Source organism: Urocampus carinirostris, chromosome 8 (genome assembly GCF_059441175.1).
Source record: "Urocampus carinirostris isolate Australia breed hairy pipefish chromosome 8, RoL_Ucar_1.0, whole genome shotgun sequence".
Classification (NCBI taxonomy): Eukaryota; Metazoa; Chordata; class Actinopteri; order Syngnathiformes; family Syngnathidae; genus Urocampus; species Urocampus carinirostris.
In genome coordinates, this window is record NC_142356.1 from 33,606,451 (window position 1) to 33,631,401 (window position 24,951).

Genomic DNA, 24,951 nt, shown 5'->3' on the forward strand with positions numbered 1-24,951 from the left:
ATGCCCGCACTTGCAATTGCTTGCAATTGTCTTACGAGTGGATTTTTTTCGAATATCTGTTTGGATGCTAAGCTCAAATGTGAATATTCATGACAAAGAGCCACGACGCTCCCTTGGGGTACTAATCTTATCACTGCACATTCAACTAAGTGTACAGACACGAGCAATTTATTCCTAGTTTCTGCTTTGATCTCAAGCTTGTCTGCAGGTTATTTTGCTCATTTATTTCTGCAAATGTCTCCTGTTTTTGACCTTTTTTCCTTCTGATTATTATTTCCAGTTTCTTTGAAAATATGAGCCGCATCTCGTCTCCGGAGTACGTCCCTACCGAGATGGACGTCCTGCGTGTGCGGCTGAGGACAACGGGCGTGATCGAGACCCAGTTCAAAGTCAAACACTTAACTTTCAGGTAAGGGTGGGCTATACTGTGAATTTTGGTATTGATCCAATCCAAGTAAATACTGCAAGGGTGGTGGACCTGTTCTGAAAATAGTTCACCAGTGCTTTCTTATTGTAGTTTTCTAGTAAAATGATTTTTTTAGTGGTTGATTGAGTCTATTTAACCCCACTTTCTATAATTAACTTGGAAATAACATAGTAAAGACATAGTAATAATATTATAAGTTATTTTAGAAATGCATATCAAACTGAGTGCCCTTTGCGCCAATTAATGACAAAAAAGTAGCTCTCAGCTTGAAAAAGGTTAGAGAACCCTGAAATACAGGGTAGTATCAACCGATACCGATCCGATGGAATTGTCATGACCATTGAATAATTGAACCCTTCCCCCATTAGTTAGCTTTTAATTGTAACAATTTCCTAAAAACAAGGACTAACAGGCTCAGAGACAGGTTCTTCTCAAGGGCCAACACAACCCTCAACAAGCGCGCAAAACTGTGAAAAGGAATATGTTGCGACTTATTTCAGAATTTTTCTGTTGCTTACATGTTTTTAAATCCTTTTTATTGAACATTGAATCATTCCAAACAAAATACTAACAGTCAAATACTACAAAGTCAATTTTCAATTCATCATATATGAAGATTTAACCAACACCCAAAAATCTAGTTTGTTGGCGACATTCTGAAAAAATTGGTTTCCATATTTTCTATTTTTGTAGATAAGAAAATTTGTTACACATAAAATAAAATGTATTGTTTTTTTCTTCATTTTTGTTTTGTATGATAAGCCCAAATGTAATATGATCTTTGGATAAGGTGGTAGGAAAAGAGTATCTTGCGTATTTGAAAGTGTATAGCATACATTAGTATGTATTTGTATTGGTATGTTAAGTAGTCTGGAAATTAAAAATGCGTTTTCCAAAAATCTAAATAATTTATTATTAAAATAATCATTACTTGAAGGCCTAGAAGACATGATTGATCCCACAACAATAGTATCCATCCAATCCAAGTACTCGCTCCGTATCCATAATATTGATATTTGGATCCATACTCGCCCTTCCTTTAGGTTGTCCAGTCACACTTTGTCCGCATTGACTGTGGTTCGTCAAAGAATAGTGAAAGGTGTACCAAATCACCTTTCTTCCAAAGTTGCACCACTTTTTGAATAGGGACACGCTTACCTCTGTTTACAGCCCTGTGATAGGGTGAAGATGTAAGATAGATACGGGCTTATTCATTCGTCAATAGGGCGCCCCGCATATGCACGCACACATGAACTCAAAGGCATCCGTGTTGTGGACTTATCAGTGCTGGAGCAGAGGGTGGATGTCAGATTATCATATTCGTCCCTAATCAATGACCCGCTGTCATATAATACCGCCTCTTTCATCTGTCCTCAATGGCTAAACTCATTTCCACAAGCTGCTGATGGTTTTGACAGGGTGACAAATTATGAACTTGATTTCATTGTGCTCTTAGTTGTATACCTTCGTCATACTTACTTAGTTAAGTTTTAACAGTGGGGCAAGTGCCTGATCGTTCTAGTTGTCACAAAATAAATTCTAGATGAATTTGTGACAAAAACATGCCAGATATTTGACATTACCAGTGTTGGGCATGTTACTTTAAAAAAGTAATTAGTTATAGTTACTGTATTTTCCGCACTATAAGGCGCACCGGGTTATAGGGCGCACCACCCAAAAAATAGTTTTTTGTCCTATATTTTCCATACATAAGGCGCACCGGATTATAAGGCGCTACAATGGGAACGTCGACAAAACAGTCAGATAGTTCAGTCAAACTTATTATCCCCTTAACATTCCGAAAGCTTGCAAAGAAGCAAATACGTGTCGTAGACACGTGCGGATGCGGTGTCCGTACGATGTCACCAAACAAACATTTCTTAGTTTACATTTTATTTTTTGCTGGCAACTGTGTGGACAGCAAAGTAAGAATTTTATTGAATTTTATTGTGCAGGGAAACTGGGTTCTATACTGTGCATATGACAATAAACACTTTGAATTGAATTTAGTTTAAAAATAGACTCATCACAGAAACATCAAGATCGTTCTAAAACAAGATCCCGGGAAAATATAAATCCGCATAGCTCACCTAAGTTCTCTTGCAGCCTTCACGTTCATTAATGATACGTAACCATGGTCTTCTTACAACCGTGAGTGTAGTAAATCCAGGAGAGTAAAATATTTACAAATACAGAATATTAAAAAATGTTTTCTCTATGCCGTAGTGCAACCCAACCAACGTGTGATTCACATTCATCTTTTTCGGCCAATTGCAGGCTTTGTTTCGCCCCTTTAGCCTATGCGAGCCTGTAAATGATAAAAAGGATCCTCCCCCTTTACCTCCGAATAACTTTAGCCAATAAGGACTGATTCAAATAATGATTGACACTTTGGTTAGGAAATGAAACGCCGGTATATAAATCCCAGCATACACCGCGGACTACTTCGCCTTCGGGGGAAAATCTAGTCGGCGGCTGCTTCCTTTAGTTGCAAGACTTTGCGACTTAATATTGATCCATATATAAGGCGCACTGTATGGTCAGCTTTTGAAAAAAATAAAGGCTTTTAGGTGCGCCTTATAGTGCGGAAAATACGGTACTCACTAATTCTTCCAAAAATTTAGGAACTGAATTACTTTATAGTAAAAGTAACAAGTTACCAGGGAAGGCAACTATTTCTGATACTTTAAGAAGAAGTTGTTGTATGTCAACAATTTTAAATTTTCTGAGCAGTACACAAGTCAGTTGAATAGAGAATAACAAAAAAAGGTAGTTGTGTTATAGAACCTTGTTATATTTATTTCACCTCAACAGCAAATGATTTATCCTAAACTTGAAATGCACAAGAAATAAGCTGTAAACAATATAATAAAATAACAATCAGCAGTAGACAATGTAAGGTTATTTAAATAAGTTAGATCTAACTCCCACATCCTGAGACAACTGTCAAGTAGACATATGCTACTGTACTTTCAGAGAAGTATTTTCAGACAACAAAAGTAAACCGTATGTTATGGTTTACTTGCAAGTGACAAGAAAGTAAACACCCCTTTACACCAATACGCCTTGTCTCAATTGATTGAAATTAACGCACTAGTTTTGACCATCGGTAACAACGTTCTAACGGCAGAAAGAAAAATTGGTTGGATAACCCCATCTCTTAAAAAAAAATGTCGTTACGTAAAGGCATTATTTAGAATGGTGTTTTTTCCAACAATTGGCCTTAAAAAAGCAGTACATTTTATGGCACACTCCATCTTAATGAGCGGAACACAATTGCTACCCAGAATATTAAAAGCAAGCAAACAAAATGTGCTTGTTTTAAAACCGGCAGTAGCAAACTTTTACCATAACGATCTTCGTATAATTTTTCAGACAAAATGTTTTATCAGTTGGCCTTGCAGAGTTTTCAGATAATCAAGTTATTTTAAACAGTTATTTTTTATTTCAACACACTCCGAAAATAGCTGCGATGGTCTAACCATGGACATCAGAAAACTCTCAAACACATGATTTGTATGGAGGAAAAAAATCTGTAAAAGAATAGTGAAAGGTTTATTTGAATGCGTCAAATATTTTGTATGGAAAGAAATCCAAAATGTACATTAATTAAAATAATATGAATTGATTGAATTTAATTGATTTTTTATTTTTCATTTTAGTTTGGGCATTTTTTTGGTCCTCCATATTTAAATGATTACACATTTAGAAGAAAAAAATATCTAATTTTACACTAGCCTGCCAGATTATCAGTCCTGTCAGCATTTGAAAATGTTAAGTTTAAAGGACGGAATACAACAAACCCAAACTTAAGAAGTGTCATGACAGTTTGAGGGTTTTTCTTTTGTACTTTTCGTTTTACGCCATTTTGATGTAATTGAATGATATACGATGAATATGATCATTTTTCTTTGTTTGATGTTCTTGTTGCTTTACTGCTGCATTCGCTTATGCTTAAAGTTGTTGTGAAAGCACACGTTTATTAGCTTTAGTCAAATCCATCAACCCGTGCGTATTGGAAACCTTCATGCGAATTTCAAATATTAGCATTTCCATTTTGTTGAGTGATTAATTTCTCAAAGGAAATCATACTGTAAGATATACTGTGTTGATAACACTGCCATTTGCGAAAAACTTGAAAATGATACTATGTGATATTCATTTTCGAATGAAAGGTATTCTCTGCTGATTTAATTTCCATACTTATAGAGCCCCCCAAAAAAATCTAACTGCTACTGAGTACACAGTAGAGCCATCGTGAAGTTTGACATTGGCATTGACAGAGCAGAGCTGGGAACCTTTTTGAACCAAAGAGCCATAAAAGCAAAAATATATATATATATTTTTAATTTTGAGATAGCCACAAAATTAAATAAAACCGCCAAATGTGCTCTTCATGAAATGAAATGATCTGCATTCATATAGCGCTTTTCAAGTCAAGACTTCCCAAAGTGCTTTACAGTGTGCTTCACATTTCCCAATAGCGGCCGTGCAGCCATGTATTAATGCTTATTGGGGGTATTAGGGGTTCAGTGTCTTATCCAAGGACACTTCGACATGTAACACGAAGGAGCCGGGATTTGAACTGCGATCTCTTGATCCCAAGACGAGCGCTCTACCTCCTGAGTCATGCCTAAATCTTTGGAAATGAACCCCTAAGCTTCAGGGCAGACACTCTAGAACAGGGGTCCCCAAACTCCTTCCTGTGAGGCCCACATAACTTTTCCTTTCTCTGATTAGGGGCCGGGGTCTGTTTGTAACCGAAAAAGTGTGTTTTTACGAGGTGTGTATAAAGTAGTTACTAAGAGTTAATAATGAAAAAAGTTCATAAATACGGAATATTTAATTGCAAAAGTCCAACTTTATTATTGAATACAAATACACATAAATAAAAACAAAAATTATCTCCAGTACAGGGGTTCTCAACTGGTCTGACTTTAAGACCCACTATACCACCCTAACGACAAGCCACGATACAAATACCCTTTAAGAGTTGATTCACGTTTATTATTTATACAAAAACATTTGACCAGCAAATCCAAAACTTTTTCAAGTAATAATACTCCTTTCAAAGGGAGTTTGTATTATTATTTGTATTATTTATCGACTCCTAATGGTAAAAAAAGATGTAATTAAATAACAAGTTTAAAAACAAGCTAAAATAAGTGTGTCACATATGAACGTGCATTTAAAAAAATACTTGTAGGTTGAGAAATTTGCATTCATTTGACATAACATACATAGAACCATCATTGTTGGCCATCTTGCTGCTAACAACAAAAAGCTAAAAAATGTTGCGGTTTGGTCACTTAGTCTCCATAGGTTGTGTTCTTCCCTGTGTTTGGTAGCACTCCTTTTCGCATGAACTACACAATACAGCAACATATAGTGGTCATACAGTGCCCCTTTAATGATCAATCATCTGGATTTTTAATGAAATCCTAAACGTTTCACTTCAGTAGCTTTATCTTCTATATGATAAAATCCATATCTATTACATTTTACGCAGTATCTGCGTTTGGCCATGCTTAATGATTATGAATAAAATGTACTTTTTTTTCTGTGGTGCTAAATGTCGGGTGTCAACTTGCAGGGCATCATCCACATCCAGTGTTAAGTGTTGTCATTGACCCGGAATTCTTTTAGCAATATTTTCCAAGGCAAAGGCTCAGTGACCTACTGAAAACGGGTCGTTAACCTACTTTTGGATCCTGACCCACCAGTTAAGAAACACACCAAAAAGGTTGCTGACCCCTGGACTGCGCAAAGTTTGAAATACATCATTAATTCTTCAAGAGAATAAATGGCTTAGAGAATAAATCGTACAGTTACAATGAGCACCTAACTGTAGCCAATGCATGGGCCCTAATGAAATACAAGTAGCGGTCATTATGTAAAGTTGAAAAAAAAACCCGCACAAAGTATTTTAGTTTTTTTTTCATTCTAATTCTGAGTTCATTAGCGGAGGCAACAGGTGTTTTAAATGTGGCCACCATCTTTGTTTGCCATGCATGTAAACAGCCATTATTATTTTTTGCTTTATAAAGAAAGCACAAAGGATTAGCGTAGCTTTTCAGTGTTTGTCGAATTAGACCGATGCTAATTAGCAACGCCGATCGGTAGTGTTATTGTGACACATCGGACTAGGCATGCACACAGTGTTGGGGGTGAATATGTATTACAACAAAATGAAATTATGCGCTGTGTGTTTTTGGAATGTCTACCTGAGGACTACCTTGGATGTGCAGCTTCCACAATATTGTCTTGTCCCTCATCCCCACATCTCATATTCACTGATCGTAATGAAACACATTAGGTCTTCTCTTCATAAGTACATAAACAACATAGCCTCAGTCAGATTGTCAGCAGATCACTGAAATCCAACATCCAAATGATGTTTGTCTGTCTCTGGGTGCTGCTGATTTATAGTTATTTTTGTTAAGACCCACAAATGTGTGGATCATGTTAAACCCTTCCTTATAACCTTCTCTTTTGGGGAAAGAAAGGGGGAGGGTGGATAGGAAACAACGCTCCCTATACTCTCATACATGGCAAGAAGTATTATTGGAGTCAGTAGTCTCCCTTGTGCTCATAGTGTGATGTCGCTCTTATTAATTTATTTTTCATTTTGATTGTAATTTGAATCTTTTTTCAAAGAAATGCCCCCTCTTTCATGTTATAATTTAAGAGATAATATTGATTATGATAAGAAAAACATATGCCCTATTATCCCTGCTTCAGCAAAAACAAATGGATAATAGGGTATTTTCATGGGTATCAATATCTAAATTTTGTATCGTTACGTTCCTACACCTAGTAAATACTGTATGCAATTTTTTTGTCCCACTGCTCAACGCTAAACTCGTCTTTAGTTGACAGTTTGTTACATTGATTATGTTTTCTTTTTTTTCTTTCTTTTTTGAACGAGCAGAAGAAATTATTTTATGTCTTATATATATTTTAAAGCAGTGGCTGGCAACCTTTTCTGTACCAAGGACCAGTTTTATGTCTGACTACTGTATATCCTCGCAGCCCGGCCCAATATAACCCTGAGTAATAATAATAATAATAAAAAATAAGCTCAAATCCACTGTGTAAACCCTAGACCACTAGGAAACTAAGATCAGTGGTTTTTAACTGGTGTGACATAAAGACCCACCATTCTACCCCAATGACAAGCAGCAACCTGAATCAAGAAATACTTATCAAATGAAAGGATAGTGCCGTTTGAAGCAGAGAAAGTAGAATATATTCCCTTTTTTATTTCCAAAAAACAAAATGACCAGCAAAACCAAAAATGACTTCAAGTTCCGCATACACTAGCAGATAGGTGACTTCCTAAAACTCCTTTAAGAATAGCCACATACCAAAAGAAGTTTGTTCCCAAAATATGAACAAATTGTTTACTTAAACAAAAATAACTTAATTGTGTCGATAATAAATATTAATATACTGGTAAAAAAAGATAAAAATTTAGGCTTTTAAAACGAATTACTATACCCCCAAGCAGTGCTTCAATGGCAGACACTCGTACTATATTTTCATATTTTGCAATAATTTGCTTCTTTAACTTGATTGTTGTTGTCGTCACTGTTTTCCACTTTTCCTTCCCCTTATTACTAACTTTCTTGGGACCTATAAAAAGAAAAGAAAATACAGTGGGACTTCGGTTATCGCGGTTAATGGGGACCAAAACCACCCGCAATAAGTGAAAATCCGCGAAGTAGCGACGACCCTTTAAAAAAGAAGAAAAAAAATTAAAAACTTTTTTTTGGTAATTATTATTTTTTAGACCCGGTTAATGGGGACCCAAACCACCCGCTAAAAGTGAAAATCTGCGAAGTAGCGACGCCCCTTCAAAAAAAAAAATAAAAAAAAAAATATCTCATCTCATTATCTGTACCACTTATCCTTATTAGGGTCGCGGGGGGGCTAGAGCCCATCCCAGCCATCTCCGGGCAGTGGGCAGGGGACATCCTGAACTGGTTGCCAGCCAATCGAAGCTGCAAATCACATTAGTTCTCGCAGCTAGCTGCGTTCTTCATCGACGCACGAGCCGAGTTATCCACCGCTAAGAGTCGTACAGCTGGGCGATTTTACGTCCGCCCGGGACGATCGGAGACAAATTCACGACAGGGTTATTACTTGCACTGCACCGCGGGTGCCGTTCGGTCGCTCCCGCGAGCGAGCCCCTAACCCGCGGCTTGGGTACTTTAGGGCGCGATACGCACGACACCGACACAGTAACGGGGGTCCCGCGCACGTCCGCCGCATTTCGCCCGCCGCGCGCGGACGGCCGCCTGTCGTCGCGCCGCGCTACTCGGGTCGTCGGACGAGCGGGCTCCCTCCAGTTATAGGGGTAACCCGATCACGCCCGCCGCCTTTTCTCGCGTCGCGCCGTGTGACGCCGCGTCCGCCGTACTCGCTCCGTCGCGCGGCCTGGGAGTGACCCCCGCCGCGAAGTAGCGAGGTCCCACTGTAAACCAAATCACCAAAAAACGAGATGTAGTCTCCCTCAAACACAATTGGGACGGCGGCGAGTGACCTAACTAAAAAAAACATTGAGCAGGGCACTATCATCCTCTACTGTCTATTTGACCATGGGTTTTTTTTTTCCTTTCTTCCTGTCATCATGTTGCCATGTGAAAGGCCCACGACCCACCGTTGGGTCCCCACCCACCAGTTGAGATACATTGATCTGGATGACATAGGACTAGTCAGTTATATTGTGTAAATTATAACTATAACCTTATCCTCCTTGTTTTATAACCTTATCTTCTCTGTTCCTTATCTTCTCCGTTCCTTATCATCTTGGTTTCTTCACCTCACTGTGAATGTGTGAGACTGGAGTGTCACGTCCAATTTCGTTGTGGGGTTTGGGGTTTTTAAGGGTTATTGATCTATCTTCGTTATTCATTATCCATTATCCATTATCCGTTATCGGTCAGTTCATAATACGCTACAAAGCCTAGGAGCCGGGACACTTATTCTCAGCCAAAAGGCCAAGCTAAGGTCCTAGCCCTAAAGCCTTGCTGCGATCATTGCGAATGCACCGTTCCCGGAGGTACTGCAATACCGGGCCGATGCATGGAGTGGACAGAGCAAGCTCATATTCCATCTCCGAAATGCAAAAATTAAAGGACCAATAGGCCAAGCAAAGCTAAGGTCCTAGCATAGTCCAAATGGCCAAGCTAAAGACCTAGGCCAAGCTAAGGACCTAGCATCAAATATGTTAACCCATTTTGTAACAATGACAATAAAGGTATATTCTATTCTATTCTAGATTTCAACTCATCATCACTCTATTTTTATTCATGGTGTCGCGTTTTACGACGCTGTTTACGGTGAACACTTTCCTATAATGCTAAAAAAAAACCCAAATTTGCATATTTTATCTGTGAAGACGAGGAGAGAACAATGAAAGAAGAAAGTGGGACTTTGGCCACTGGGTGCACGTTGGCGGGTGTGCACGTTGATTAGCACACCAGCACTGTTGGACAAAGAAACGAAACCACAGAACACATGATGTTTGTGGCATGTAAACACAGCCAAGTGGTAATGTTACCACGGCGTGACGTCTTGGCCGTTAAGTGTGCGGTTGCCGAAAAGTGTTGTGATAAATAAACAACCGTGAGCACAGTGCCGGTTTCCAAGTGCCTTATTGAACATTACATTGGTGACAAGGATGGTGCTTCCAATCCCGCCCCCTCCTCCGCTCCCCGCCCTGCCTAGCGATCAGTTAGTCCTGTGGCCCTGCTGGTTAGGATCTTTTGAGACTTTTATTGAAGCCATCGGGCTATTCGACGCTAGCGACGTGCAAAGGCGGGCATTGCTAATCCCTAGCCTATGCGGTGAGGGCCCATGCATCTTTCGAAGCCTCAAACCCGCCAGGAAATTAGTGCACTGTATACATTACTCTCAGGACACTTCCCTGCTCCACAGGAAGACATGGCGGGGCGTATTATCTTCCGGCGGCTGCATTCGCTTGTGTTTGTGCCGGCGGCCCGGTGAGTCGGTCCACCGTTACGTTGCTGAACTCCGGGGCTTTGCCCGCCTCTGCAAATTCGGAGAATTGGAGGATGAGATGATTAGCAACCAGCTAACTAAGCACACGACTGACCTTAAACTGCAAGACAAGTTGTTTGTATCGCCGTATGACACGTCACCAATCCAAAAAAAAACTGCGAGAGAGAAGGCCAGCCCAGCCCGGGTTCATTATTGACATCTGAGGCCCGACTCCACCCGGATTTCAGTTCGGGCGCGGCCCGGGCTTATGATCTTTCCTCTAGTTGCGTGGAACAAAACATAGTCAGCATCAACAATAAAAATTAGTAACTGAAATTGTGCAAACGTCCAAGACAAGCAACACTTAAGCTTCCCATCTCAACCAGCCGGTCGATGCAGAAGGCTCCAAGTGATGGTATGCATCAGGTCCAGGTCCTGGTCCACTGGTTAGGAATACTTGCTTTGTGGAGCTTCCAGTCTTATCCTTCATTATCAAATGATAATTAAATGAGAAAAATAAATGGTATAAGGCTAGCTCTGAAGGTTTTTTTATTTTTCTTGTTTAAGTTTTGATTTTTGTAGAGAAAAATTTTGGGTGTGTTTCTTTTATTGAGCCATGGTTGTTACATTACTAGAAAGTTTGCCTTAAGCGCAAAACGTATTACGTATTTAGAATGCATCTTGGATGCATACTAAATGTTTTTATATTCTTTTATGGGAGAGAGAAAAGTGGTACCAATTGTGATATTGTCCATATACTGTAGGCCTTTATAAAAAATGAGAATGTCTCCTTAGGGTATCTGAGGGTGTTGTCCATTAGTAAACAATACATTGACGTCTTGTTCAACGGGCTTGTTCTTGCTTTAAATGCAACACAGTTGTCATGGAAATGTGTGACTTCTATCATCAACAAATAAGCACCATTGATTAATGAGCTTGTCAGATGCCAACAATACGGATGAATCTTGCTTGTCACCAAATAATTAATCTCTTGTATGAAGGGTTGTAAAATAACATTACATTCTTTTAACCATCACATTACTTTTTAATTAAGTGGTAATATATGCGCCCTATGATTTATATATATATATATATATATATATATATATATATATATATATATATATATATGAATGTAGTTGTTTATGTATTTATTTCTTGTTTTATTCAATTGACGTCTCAATTTATCCATTAATCTAGTCATTAGAGTTTTTACATTCGTCTTAGTGGTGTGATCTGATTTACTGTTTGAGTGGCATTCCTTAGTCTTATCAAAACACTTGCAGGATTCAGTCTGGACAAATGGCTGGTGTGAATCTGCAATTTGGGGAATTTTCCACTGACTTCGGTTCCATTTTTGTCATAGCCTGCTGTGTTCCACCCATCTGGTATATAAGTGATTGTCAACCATTTGGAAAGTGCACTTGTGAAACCATTACAGCCTCGTTCTGTGATCACAAGCCCGGAATATTCAGTTATATTGGTTTTATTTTGTTTTATTGTAATAAAAACCTCAACATGGAGGATGTAAAAGTTAGCCTCCTTAAGAGGTTATGTGTATTGCAGTTGCCAATTACCTGTATAATTGGTCTCTCATTTCTGAACTCTTTTCTTTGTCTAGTCCATTTTCTTTGTTCCGCTCATTTTTGTAGATTTCAATAGCAAAGTAAAAGTATAAGAGAAACCCCTCGTTGATAACCTACAGTACCTGTTCTTAATTGGTTCTACAACTGTGAGAAAATGCTCACCAAAGTTGTATTTCCGCAGTTCTAAAACTAATTATGCAACTGGGATGGTGTACTTCAATACTTGTTTTGAAGAATGTGGCCATTGCAGCAAACGGGAAAACATATTAATCAGTAGTACTTTTATCATGGTCCATTGATCTCTTAAGCGACTTGGTCATCCTGGCACCCCTGAGGATGCAACTCTGGAAAGCTTTCTCTACTGCTGAAAGTTCCTGCTCTGTTTTTGGGTTGTAGCATGGTTGGGACCAATCAATTTCTTGATGTTGGAAACTCAGTACTTTTTCAGTCTTCTTCTCCTGCCCCTTTGGACTGTGCCCTGGAGAAAAATCTTGGCCAGTCTCTGATCTTGTGACGTGAACATACCACTGCAATTTTCGTCCGCGCACAGTTGACAACAGTTTTTCACAGGGTCAAATATGGCCTCTGATGGTGTTGCGCACCTTTTCGTTGTCACATGTGCAAAGTAGCTTATGGTTAGAAATTTCCTGGAGCATTGCATCTCCATGCCCTGGATTTTTCTTACCAGCTATGCTTTGAGATTTTATATCCCGCAAGTGTAGATGAAGATCCATGTAACCAGCAATTGTATGAACCTTGATTTCACTACTATGTTCTTCCACCAGATGGGTTTAAATCTGACAAGTGCAGCTGTATTCCTGGACAAAATTTCTGGTTCTGACCACCCTCCTGATAAAGCATTAACATTTTTTTTCTGTTTTCTCCCGGTGGTCCGGATTAAAAGCGAAAACGCCCATATCTGGGATGCAGGCTGCATTTTATCCACATTTTGTCCAGCACATCTCATCTCATCTCATTAGCCGTACCGCTTATCCTCATTAGGGTCGCGGGGGGGCTGGAGCCCATCCCAGCCATCTGCGGGCAGTGGGCAGGGGACACCCTGAACTGGTTGCAAGCCAATTGTCCAGCACATAATGGAGCTTAATATGACAACATAGAACTGTCTAACTTAACAACAAAAGATTCTTATCAAAGCAGAATACAAAAAGAATTCCATTTACAAGCTTCACCGGGACCTCGGTGCCAAAAGGCTTATTGAGTGTTGTTGAAAGTAAAGATGATGCAATTTGATGGTAAACCTGGCTCAGCCCAGCTTTCTTGGAATGTTTGCATTCGATACAAAATGATATGTAGTAATTACATGTTGGTCTGGAGATGGATGGGCGCCAACAGGCTGTACTTGCCCAAGAGACACCACAGGAAATGGTGCCCCTACGACCACAGTGGTTAAGAGATACCATCATCCACCCTCCATTTACATATTAGGTCTTGGTGTGGTCTCCATGATTTCAAATGATGATGGAATAATAGTTATGTTTTCTGAATATTCTTGCTTGCATCCCTTTGGACGTCCCACGTCTGTCACATATTCACAGTGTGACCCTTGTTTCATCCATGAGCCCCGCCAGCGGCCAATCTGCCTTTCGCTGGCAAACGCAGATCGGACTGCATGGAGCCGGGCTGTCAGCTGGCCCGCATTTCTCCCTTGTGGTTTGACTTTCTTTGAATTGCACTTGGGCATGTGTTAGTCTTTCTAAGCAGCGTACATTAATTCATCAGGTCAATTGCGGGTGGCTCAGCACAAAAGACACAAATAACTTTAATAAATACGAAATAGCCAGAAAGTCTCTAAAAGAAACTAGAATGGCTGTGGGCCATGAGAGCATTATTCGTGTTGAGGGAGAGCATTTTTGGGTAGTATTTCCCTTCTTAGCAGTGACATTGGCACATGAGAATTGAAGACCCAAAGAGTAAGACTCCGCATCTACACACAAGCTTGAAATGACTCAGGTACCAATGGCTATATATATATATATATATATATATATATACTGGTATATATGTGTAGTTTGAAAAATAATCCAAAGAGAGAAGAAAACTGGAGACTGAAAGTTGAAAAGCAGCTGTTCATGCATCCCATTGCTCTTTTATTTCTTGCTAAAAAATGCTGAGTCAACAAAATCAAAAGTGCTGCGTCACCTTTTGGGGGAATTGTTCACATCTAAGATAACCTACCTGACCACCTGTGAAAGATGGTGGTCACATCTAAACTCCTTCCACCTCTTTTGGCTAGATAGAAACAGAAAAACAGATATATACAGTGTGTGTGTGTGTGTGTGTGTGTGTATATATATATATATATATATATATATATACACACATACATGGATCCCAAATGAAAACACTATCACCATCCTCACTTTGCTCGCCGAGGATAAACGTTAGACAATCTTTGTTTGCTATGAAGCTCGTGAAGGTGATTCTCTTAACAATGTCATACTTGATTAAAGTGAGCAAAGTCCCAGGTGGCGTTTTGGGCCCTTTCTCATGTTCCTGCTTCTCACACACCTTCCCGCTCTTAAAGAAATCTTGAGCAGATGCATAAATGAGTTGGGTTCATTTACAGAGTTCTTGTATGTATTTCTATAGGACTTCAACGTATGCAAATGGAATTGATACAAATTTGAAATGAAATAAATAAAAATGAACCTTGTTTATTTGAAAGAGAAACAAAATGAGTCAGAAAAACATTGCATTCAGTCAATAACAAAAAAAAGGCATAACATTAAAGGGTGAAGTGTTGGAGCTAAGGGGTGTAGTATTAGTTCGTGGATTGAATATAAAGCACTATCATCAGGTGTGTGTCAAATACAAAAATGGAACACTTAACAGAGACTGCATCTTTTAGTACAGTGCACCTTATGGCCGTGACATTACTGTATTTTATTATAGCGATCAAGATAAATTCAAATTTAGTTGTTTTAAATAATTATTTACATTAATTTCCTTTACTTAATCAGTGCCATGATGTATGAATACATTTTCAGAAGCATTTTCTCTGACTTCCGCTCATCAGTATACTGAATAATTTCAGTATGATAAATTATAGGTCAATTGCAGGACTGGCTTTGATCAAATCTTTGTCCACACATTGAAGGAGTCCCCACCTTTTAGTCCTGTTTCCAGCGATTTAATTGTGTATGTAGTAGGCAGTGTGTGAGAGAAGCAAATTTATAAATACGTACAGACAGAACTTTTTTTTTCTTTTTAAAAAAGATGGCTCAGTCCCTTCGTCTTCATTAGGCATAGAGATGACGTTTTGTGCACGTCTGCAGGAATGCGAGGGCCATGGTGACCGAAAACGTGTTATAACGTAACCAAAAACATCAGGAAAAGTTCTTGTTAAGTCTATACATAGGTTTAGTCTTATGGCACTAAAATTTTATTTTGCAAGCAAAGGGCCCTTGTTTTTATGGAGAGCGTTGTTAAGATATTAGAGGTATCACAAGGGGGGGTTACGCACAGAAGTTATAGCTCTGCTTGAAATGCATCCTTCACCCAAAGCTGTTTTACTAAGTATTTTGGGGAAACGAGTATTTTACTAAACAATGGTAAAAGCTAGATACATTGTTTTTTTCTAATGAAAGATAAGGGTTAAAGTTTTCTTTTGATATGTCATATGCCTAACTAGCTACAGAACTAAAGTTTTTATAGGCCTTCAAAAATGGCAGAGTCAAAATGGCAAAACTTTGCTGTCACTGGCTCTTCCTATTTGAGAGAAATGTCTGGCATTGAATGAGTTAGTGTTATTATTTAGGGGACAGTTTTCCTATAAGCCTTGGCTTTAATCCATCACCCTATTTTCTTTTCGTGTATTTGTTAACTCTGAGATGTGTAGAAAAGTCCAGTCAAGTCATGTTTATTTGTATAGCCCTTAATCACAAAGCTTCTCAAAGAGCTGCACAGATCGCAGATTATTGCAAATTACAGACTGTTATTACACCATCCCCTGATCTAAAACCTACATGAGGGTAAGGAAAAACTCAAAAACCTCAACATGAGGAAAGTGAAGAAACCTTGAGAAAGGACCACACATGAGGTGATCCCCCTTGCAGGATGATCAGGCTGCAATGGATGTTGCAATAACAAATAATAAACAGATATTGTCAACATATAGAAAATATATTTAAAAAATTGAATTGCCCATTTACAAATGAAGAAAAAATAAATGCTGCAAAAAAAGAATCATGCGCCATTGGCAGATAATTTGCTCATTTGAAATATTATTTATTTTATTTTTTTGGAAGTATTATTCTTAAAAAGAGCATTAAACTACTATGTACAATATCATATAATGATTTCAACTTTGAAGATAATTCTTTATGAAAAAATATGATAAGAACAATATTCCTTTAAAAAGAGCAAAATTATCATTCAACAAGAAAATTTACTTGCAAGGATTATGTGGCCCGCCAAATGAAAATGTTAAAGGATGATTATATAAAGGAAGGATTATATAAATAAATGGTTGAAACAAATTACTGGTCATAAAATTCAAAATGCTGGATTTTTTGGTACTTTTTTTTAAATCATATTTTTTAATTATTAAGATGGTTATCAATTTTGAGGGAAAAATAAAACAAACTTCTGAGCTAGCTGTATTGCATTTTGAGTTTCAATTTAATACTTTGCTTTAATTCTGAGCGTTTTCAAAATAATTTGATTAAATAGTTCATGTATGGATAAAAAAGGAATACTTGATGTCATTGCTGCAATTCTAAAAAGATGTATCTCCGCTTTTGGGTCATCTTTAACTTTTGCCTGAATAAAATGTGCAAAAAATTCCCAAAGCAAATAAGCAAAAGTAACATATTATAAATACAAGGCAAAAATAAACTAAAAACAAACAAATAGTCCTCTTGGTCCGACAGGATGCAATTTAACGGGTTACATTAATGTTTTTTTATCTATTGTTAGGATGTACGATGTGGGAGGTCAGCGAACAGAGCGGCGGAAGTGGATTGGCTGCTTCGAGGATGTCCGTGCAGTGCTTTTTGTTGTGTCGCTCAGTGGTTATGACATGACCCTGGTGGAGGACCCCTCCATGGTAACGCTAATTGTTGGAAACACGAAACGTCTTGAGTGTAAAGATGACGTTGTTCTTTGACTGCGTGACTGTCTGATTTGTCTCGCTGTAGAATCGTCTGCAGGAGAGCATGAAGCTCTTCTCCTCCATCTGCAACAACGTCTTCTTCCGGAGCACGTCCATGGTGAGTAATAAGTCTATAGGTTAGTATAAACTATAGGGCACGCTTATACCCCCGGCGACATTATCACATACCTGCGGGACCGTTTAAAAATTAGATTCAATCACGAAATATCAATGTCGAAAATGTGATTAAATAGTTTTGCGATTTTTGTATTGCATTTACGGTGCTGTAAATTTAAAAAAAGCATCAAAAATATACATATATATATATATACTGGACTGTCTCAGAAAATTTGAATATTGTGATAAAGTTCTTTATTTTCTGTAATGCAAATAAAAAAACAAAAATGTCATACATTCTGGATTCATTACACATCAACTGAACTATTTCAAGCCTTTTATTATTTGAATATTGCTGATTTTGGCTTACAGCTGAAAAAAACTCAAAAATCCTATCTCAAAATATTAGAATACTTCCTCAGACCAAGTAAAAAAATAATTTTATAACAGCAAAACTAAATCAAACATTTGAAATGTCCATTGATGCACTCAGTACTTGGTTGGGAATCCTTTTGCACGGATTACTGCATCAATCCGGCGTGGCATGGAGGCAATCAGCCTGTGGCATTGCTGAGGTGTTATTGATGCCCAGGATGCTTCGATAGCGGCCTTCAGCTCATTTGCATTTGTAGGTCTGGTGTCTTTCATCTTATTCTTAACTATACCCCACAAATTCTCAATGGGGTTCAGGTCAGGGGAATTAGCAGGCCAATCAAGGACAGTGATGCCATGGTCAGTGCACCAGTTACTGGTGGTTTTGGCACTGTGGGCAGGTGCCAGATCATGCTGGAAAATGAAATCCTCATCTCCATAGAGCTTTTCAGCAGATGGAAGCATGTAGTGCTCTAAAATCTCTTGGTACACAGTTGCATTTACTCTGGACTTGATGAAACACAGTGGACCAACACCAGCAGCTGACATGGCTCCCCAAACCATTGCTGACTGTGGGAACTTCACACTGGATTTCAAGCAACTTGGATTTTGCTCCTCTCCAGCCTTTCTCCAGACTCTGGCGCCTTGACTTCCAAATGAAATGCAAAACTTGCTTTCGTCTGAAAAGAGGACTTTGGACCACTCTGCAGCTGTCCAGTGCTTCTTCTCCATAGCCCAAGTCAGACGCTTCTTCCGTTGTCTTGAGTTCAGAAGTGGCTTGACCATGGGAATACGGCTATTGTAGCCCATCTCCCGGACACGTCTGTGAACTGTGGCTTTTGATACCTGGACTCCAACTTCAGCCCACTGTCTTTGAAGCTCCCCCAAATTCTGGAAGCGGCTCTTCTTCACAATTTTGTTAAGGCTGCGGTCATCTCTCTTGGTTGTGCAGCGTTTCCGGCCACATTTTTCCCTTCCAACAGACTTTTTGTGGATATGCTTTGAAACTGCACTCTGTAAACAGCCTGCTCTTTGAGAAATTTCTTTTTGTGTCTTACCCTCCTGATGGAGGGTATCAATGATGGTCCTCTGGACAGCAGACAGATCAGCAGTCTGCCCCATACTTGTGATTTAGTTTACTGAACCATGCTGAGTGTTTTTAAGGCTCAGGAAACCCTCGCAAGGTGTTTCGAGTTAATTAGATGATTCAGGTGATTAGTTGAATAGCCTACTTGTACACTTTTTCATGATATTCTAATATTTTGAGATAGGATTTCTGAGTTTTCTTAAGCTGTAAGCCAAATTCAGCAATATTCAAATAATAAAAGGCTTGAAATAGTTCAGTTGATGTGTAATGAATCCAGAATGTATGACATTTTTCTTTTTTTATTTGCATTACAGAAAATAAAGAACTTTATCACAATATTCTAATTTTCTGAGACAGTCCAGTATATATATATATATATATATATATATATATATATATATATATATATATATACACACATACCGGAGCCATATCCCCCTAGTGGGAGGTGGCTAGAGTCAAGAACAGTCTGACTCTTTTTGGGAGATTGATACCGAGGAGGGGATTCCCAGCCTCCTCGCTCAACCCGACTGATGCGTTGAGAGTCATTAGGTGACCATACCCCCCAATTCCAACCACTAAATGCCGGGCACCAAGCAGGGAGGCCAATGAGTACCAACTTTATAAGTCTTAGTTATGACTCCGGCGAGGCTTGAAACTGCAACCTCCCAGTCTTGGGGCGGGCGCCCTACCCCCAAGGCCACCGAGCTGGTCAAATATATACGAAAAATAAATATATAAAATAATATAAATATAAAAACCTAAAAAAAAAGATCAAAGTAGCAGAGTTCGATATTCTGAGAACTCTGACGCAACACAAGGCAGAGGTGAGTGTGCATGACAATTGCAGCCTCCATCTTGAGCGTTGCGAAGGAATCTGTAAGGTTTTAACATTTAGTAGACTGAAATCTAACTCTAAAGACATTTCATGAGTCTTGTCTAAACCCTTACAGTTGGAGAAAAGTCGGAGAAATTTAATCAGCTGACCGATGAGTATAGTCCACATATCAATTTATTTAGCCTAATCAAAGAGTTGACCAGATTGGGTCTTTCTGACATGCCAAATTACCGTATTTTCCGCACTATAAGGCGCACCTAAAAGTCTTATTTTTTTTCAAAAGCTGACCATGCGCCTTATAATACAGTGCGCCTTATATATGGCTCAATATTAAATCGCAAGGTCTCGCAACTTACGCAACAGCCGCCGACTCGATTTCCCCCCAAACGTGGAGTAGTCCGCGGTGTATGCTGGGATTTATATACCGGCGTTTCATTGGCTAACCAATGTGTCAATCATCATTTGAATCGATCGCAATTGGCTAAAGTTATTCGGAGCCTCGGATAGGCTAGAGGGCCAAAACAAACCCTGCATTTGGCCGAAAAAGATGTGTCAATCATCCGTTAAATCGATCACTATTGGCTGAAGTTATTTTGAGCCTCGGATTGGCTAGAGGGCCAAAACAGACCCTGCAATTGGCCGAAAAAAATGTGTCAATCATCCGTTAAATTGATCGCTACTGGCTTAAGTTATTCGGAGCCTCGGATAGGCTAGAGGGCCAAAACAAACCCTGCAATTGGCCGAAAAAGATGACTGAATAGCAAGCTTGCTAAACTACGACATAAAGAAACATGTTTCATTAGTCTGTATTTGTAAACATTTTACTCCTGGATTTACTTCACTCACGGTTGTAAGAAGACCATGATTGCGTATCATTATTGAACGTGAGAACTTAGGTGAGCTATGCGGCTTTATATTTTTCCGGTATCATGTTTTAGAACGATCTTGATGTTGCTGTGATGAGTTGAGTGAATTAAACTCAATTCCAAGTGTTTATTGTCATATGCACAGTAAAGTTGCGAGCGAAAAAGAAAATAGAAACTAAGGAATGGTTGGCATTTCTTGAATCCCAAGACTTTAACCTTCCAAATGATATTTGAAATGATGCATTTGAGTGACATCGTACGGACACCGCATCCGCACGTGTCTACGACACGTATTTGCTTCTTTGCAAGCTTTGGGAATGTTAAGGGGGTAATCAGTTTGACTGAATCATCTGACTGTTTTGTCGACGTTCCCATTGTAGCGCCTTATAATCCGGTGCGCCTTATCTATGGAAGATATAGGATCAAAAACTATTTTTTGGGGGTGCGCCCTATAACCCGGTGCGCCCTATAGTGCGGAAAATACGGTACAATTCCTGGGGGCTCCAGGGTTTTCCCATGTTATAACACATGGCGATGAAATGTTCACGCCCCATGACCAAGCTGCGGCCGATTTGTCCACGCTGTTGCCGATGCCAACTTCCTAATCCTCCTTTGAAGAATCGAAGGAGGGGTGATAGGTCATCACCCTCCAGACAGAATGGGGCAAGACACACACTCCAACCAGTCATTGTTATCTGCACACAATGGAACAAAAGGCACATTTCAACGCAAAGCGCGATTTACGACACCCTTCTGCCAGAGCTCGCACTCGAACGCTGAAGTCAGATTTATGACAAATATATTTGACTTTACGTAAGATAAAACAGTGTATAAAATAGTATATTACTTCAAATCCAAATGGATTTTTACATACTTAAACATGGCGGGAAAAGGAAGAAACCTAATCCTTTTTGTAGTGAATAGGTGGAAACATGATTTTTTTTATTAATGTGAAATAAAAACTGTGTGTCTCATTTGCGGCGCGATTGCGGCTGCGGCAAATCGGCACAATGCGGAGCGCCGCTTCAGCACTTGTCACATAAGCTTCTATGCTACTGTAATTACCTGCCCGGCAGCGCACCACGAACTAAAAAGGCCCGCGAATTAAATGAAACTTTGGGCAAACAGCAGTCTTTTTTTACAAGGCCGGTAAATAACTCTTAAAAAGCATCCACACAAGTGAGCCACACGATTTTTGATAAAGAGGAAGAAGGCATTTTCAGACAGGGAGGTTCTTGAAGAGACAAGCACACAAATGACAATGTCGTTGGTGGCAACAGTTCAGTGCCATGGCAAAGATGGAGTTATAATATTGAAAAACTGTTAAAAAAATGTTACTAAGTTAAGTTTTAATGCCTACACTTTTAGTAATTGGTAAAAATGTAATATTTGTATTTATTCTGTATAGTTTATCATTTGTACAAACATGGGGTTCATGAGACTCAAACTGATGATGGCGTCTTAAAAAAGTTTAACGTGATTTCCTGCAAAATATCGTTGAAAGTTGTCTCTTTTTTTTGTTTCCTTTTGAGTTTTTGTGATTGAAACAATTGGAAAGGTAAAAAAAAAACAATATTGCATGTTGAAGTTTATCTGTTTCCTATTTTGCTGAATCATTCTGAATAATTATTAATCATTAAAAATCAGTTCTCACATAAAATATTAGTAAGATAGAAAATTAAATTAAAATTATTGTTCAGGAAGTGTGTTACCAAAGTGCCCGCCGTGTTACTCTGTGCCTTTGAAGTTGCCCTCTTCATCAAAAAGGTTGGAGAGTCCTGGTAAAGAGACTACATCAATGGAATTTACACTTGCTAGGAAAAAAGATAATAATAATAATAATAATTTCCTTGTATTGTCATTCTGTGTAACAATGTACACAGAACGAAATGTCGATTGCATCTGACCCGATGCAGCCGCAGCCAAGAGAGGGCGCCGCCGACCACTTTTTAAGTCTTAGGAATGACTCGGCCGGGGCGCGAACCCGAACCTCCCAGTCTCAAAGCGGGCGCCTTACCATCTAGGCTACTGAGCTGGTGGACCAAACCAAACAACACCATCAGATCAGAAATTCCAACCTGTTCTAAATGGTTCTCCCGAGAGTCATCTATTTTATTAAATCATTAAATCTCCAAGGCAGCGCGGCGGAGCAGTGGTAAGCGCGTGTGCGGCACAGTTCTGAGGTCATGAGATCGAACCTTCTGTGTGGAGTTTGCGTGTTCTCCCCGTGCTTGTGTGGGTTTCCTCCGGGCACATCGATTTCCTCACACATTCAAAAAACATGCATGTCAGGTTAATTGGCCGGTCCGAATTGTCCCTAGGTGTCAATGAGTGAGTGAGTTGTCTGTCCCTGTGTGCCCTGCGACTGGCATCTTGGCATCTTCAGCAAACTTTCCCGGAGGTTTCATAACATAGTTAGACTTTTATAAATCACAATTTTATGATTTGTGCCAAACTCCATTATGTTGGGGTGGCCGTTGACTTGCTCCCTCTTGACTGAGATCATTTTCCTTCAAATTAGATTATAACCTCTAATGAAGTGATATCCAGCCTAGAAAATGGAAAGGAGGTGGAACATGCGCCCATGGTGCCCTCTACCTTTGAGGCGTCCGTCACTTGTAATTAAAAAGGAGCTTTCAATTAAGATGAGCTTTTCCCCTTCCTGTTTCTGCTAAATGAGCCTATTAAGAGAAGTGGGAGACCTTTCTGCTCAATTCTTTCCACTCAGCTTGTCCATTTTGCGCACTGGGAAAGTTGTGTTTGTGTGTGTGTCCGCTGATATCTTTACGTTTTGACTTGGTGTGCGATGCTAACACATATACAAGGAAGTTTGCGAAATCTTGTTTCTTCATTATTTTGTGCTTCTCTTATTTTCAGTTGACATTCAATAGCAATCAAAAATAATGGATGGATGGATGGCTTTGTAAAACCTTAAAAAGTGCTTGAATTTGGCCATGAAATAGGTGTACGAACCCTGTTCCTAGTAACAAAAAAACCCCCAATTAATATATATATCTCATCTCATCTCATTAGCTACACCGCTTCCATCCATCCATTAGCTGCACCGCTTATCCCCAGTAGGGTCGCGGGGGTGCTGGAGCTCATTACAGCTATCTTCGGGCAGTGGGCAGGGGACACCCTGAACTGGTTGCCAGCCAGTCGCAGGGCTAGACAATTCGCTTGCTCATACACCTAGGGACAATTTGGACCGGCCAATTAACCTGACATGCATGTTTTTGGAATGTGGGAGGAAACTGGAGTGCCCGGAGGAAACCCACACAAGCACGGGGAGAACATGCAAACTCCACACAAGAGGTTCGATATCATGACCTCAGAACTGTGCCGCACACACGCCGCCCTGCTGCCATAATATATGTGTGTATATATATATATATATATATATATATATATATATATATATATATATATATATATATATACATTACTTCTATGATTTTAAACACAGCTTTTAACTTGGGAGGAAAACTGCTCACCTAAATAAATTCTGGTCATATGTAAAGACACCACCATTGACACTTTGTTGTTTTTGGTTTTTTGGTTTTGTTTCTTATCACTCCCTTAGTTTGAAGTGGTAAACTACAAAGTGGACCCAGTCAATCTGTTACTTGCCATTGGTACCTGAGCTGTGGGTAGCTGTTTGTGTGTAGATTTTGTGTGTTTGTGCCTTTAGGTGTTTGTTTTTCATACACCCCCACAAGTGATTGATAACACTACCTGGTAGAAGTGGATTAATTGATCCACAATAATCAATTTCCATTGTTGACAGCCAAATTAGTGACTTTTAAAATCTATTAATTTACAGTACAATCTTCTAAAAGCCAATTTTCTTGCACTGGAGTTGTTCTGTGCATATTTAAAGGTTTTCAGCAAAAATTTGTTTTATTTGTGCCGGGCTCCAATGTGCAAAACTGTGCAGAATTGTGGGGCGTTCACGAACGATACATGAAACCTATCGAAACATACATTAATTACAGTGACTGGGGAATCAATGAACAGTATAACCTTCCTGTAGAGTTCTTCATCTCGTCTCAAATAAGAGCTTACTTCTTCCCAGTTTATTATTTTAGCACTTGACTTCCCAGCATTCTACTTTTAGTCCACTCAACTCTATATAGCACTAAGTCCCTCAGATTTGGAAATCAAAATTGGATTTCCAAGTTAACCATTTTTTCCACATTTACAGTATATTGAGTTACCGTAAAATTCAGACTATAGAGCGCACCGGATTATAAGCCGCAACCAGTACATTTATAAAGGAAAGAAAAGATGTTGTACATACATAAACCACATCTGACTAAAAGCTGCATGTGCCTACATTGAAACATGAGATGCACAGGAGTTTTAATAATAAAGGATACCATAGCCCCTTAAGGTTCTGCCGGACTTTTGATTAAAAAAAAAAAAAAAACAGGTCTGAACGGTGTCACCAGTCACAATCAGTCTGAAACAACATACACGAAATCCATAAAGCCAGCGTAACTCACCAGTACATCCCCTGGCCTTCCTATACTTCTTTAAA

At 39.1% G+C, this 24,951-nt stretch overlaps 1 protein-coding gene and 2 pseudogenes across 1 annotated transcript in view; 1 reads left to right on the plus strand and 2 right to left on the minus strand.

Moving 5' to 3' along the window:
* The window catches only part of gnav1 (guanine nucleotide binding protein (G protein) alpha v1), a 51,860-nt gene that overhangs the window by 21,072 nt on the left and 5,837 nt on the right, over positions 1–24,951 (plus strand). Inside the window, exons 5-7 of the mRNA XM_088342471.1 lie at positions 281–409; positions 16,957–17,086; positions 17,178–17,249. Of these exons, the coding sequence (XP_088198597.1) occupies positions 281–409; positions 16,957–17,086; positions 17,178–17,249 (331 nt within the window). The remainder of the gene's footprint in view (positions 1–280; positions 410–16,956; positions 17,087–17,177; positions 17,250–24,951) is intronic.
* LOC148361714 (5.8S ribosomal RNA) lies at positions 8,362–8,507 on the minus strand (annotated as a pseudogene).
* Positions 9,470–9,626, minus strand: LOC148361715 (U2 spliceosomal RNA; annotated as a pseudogene).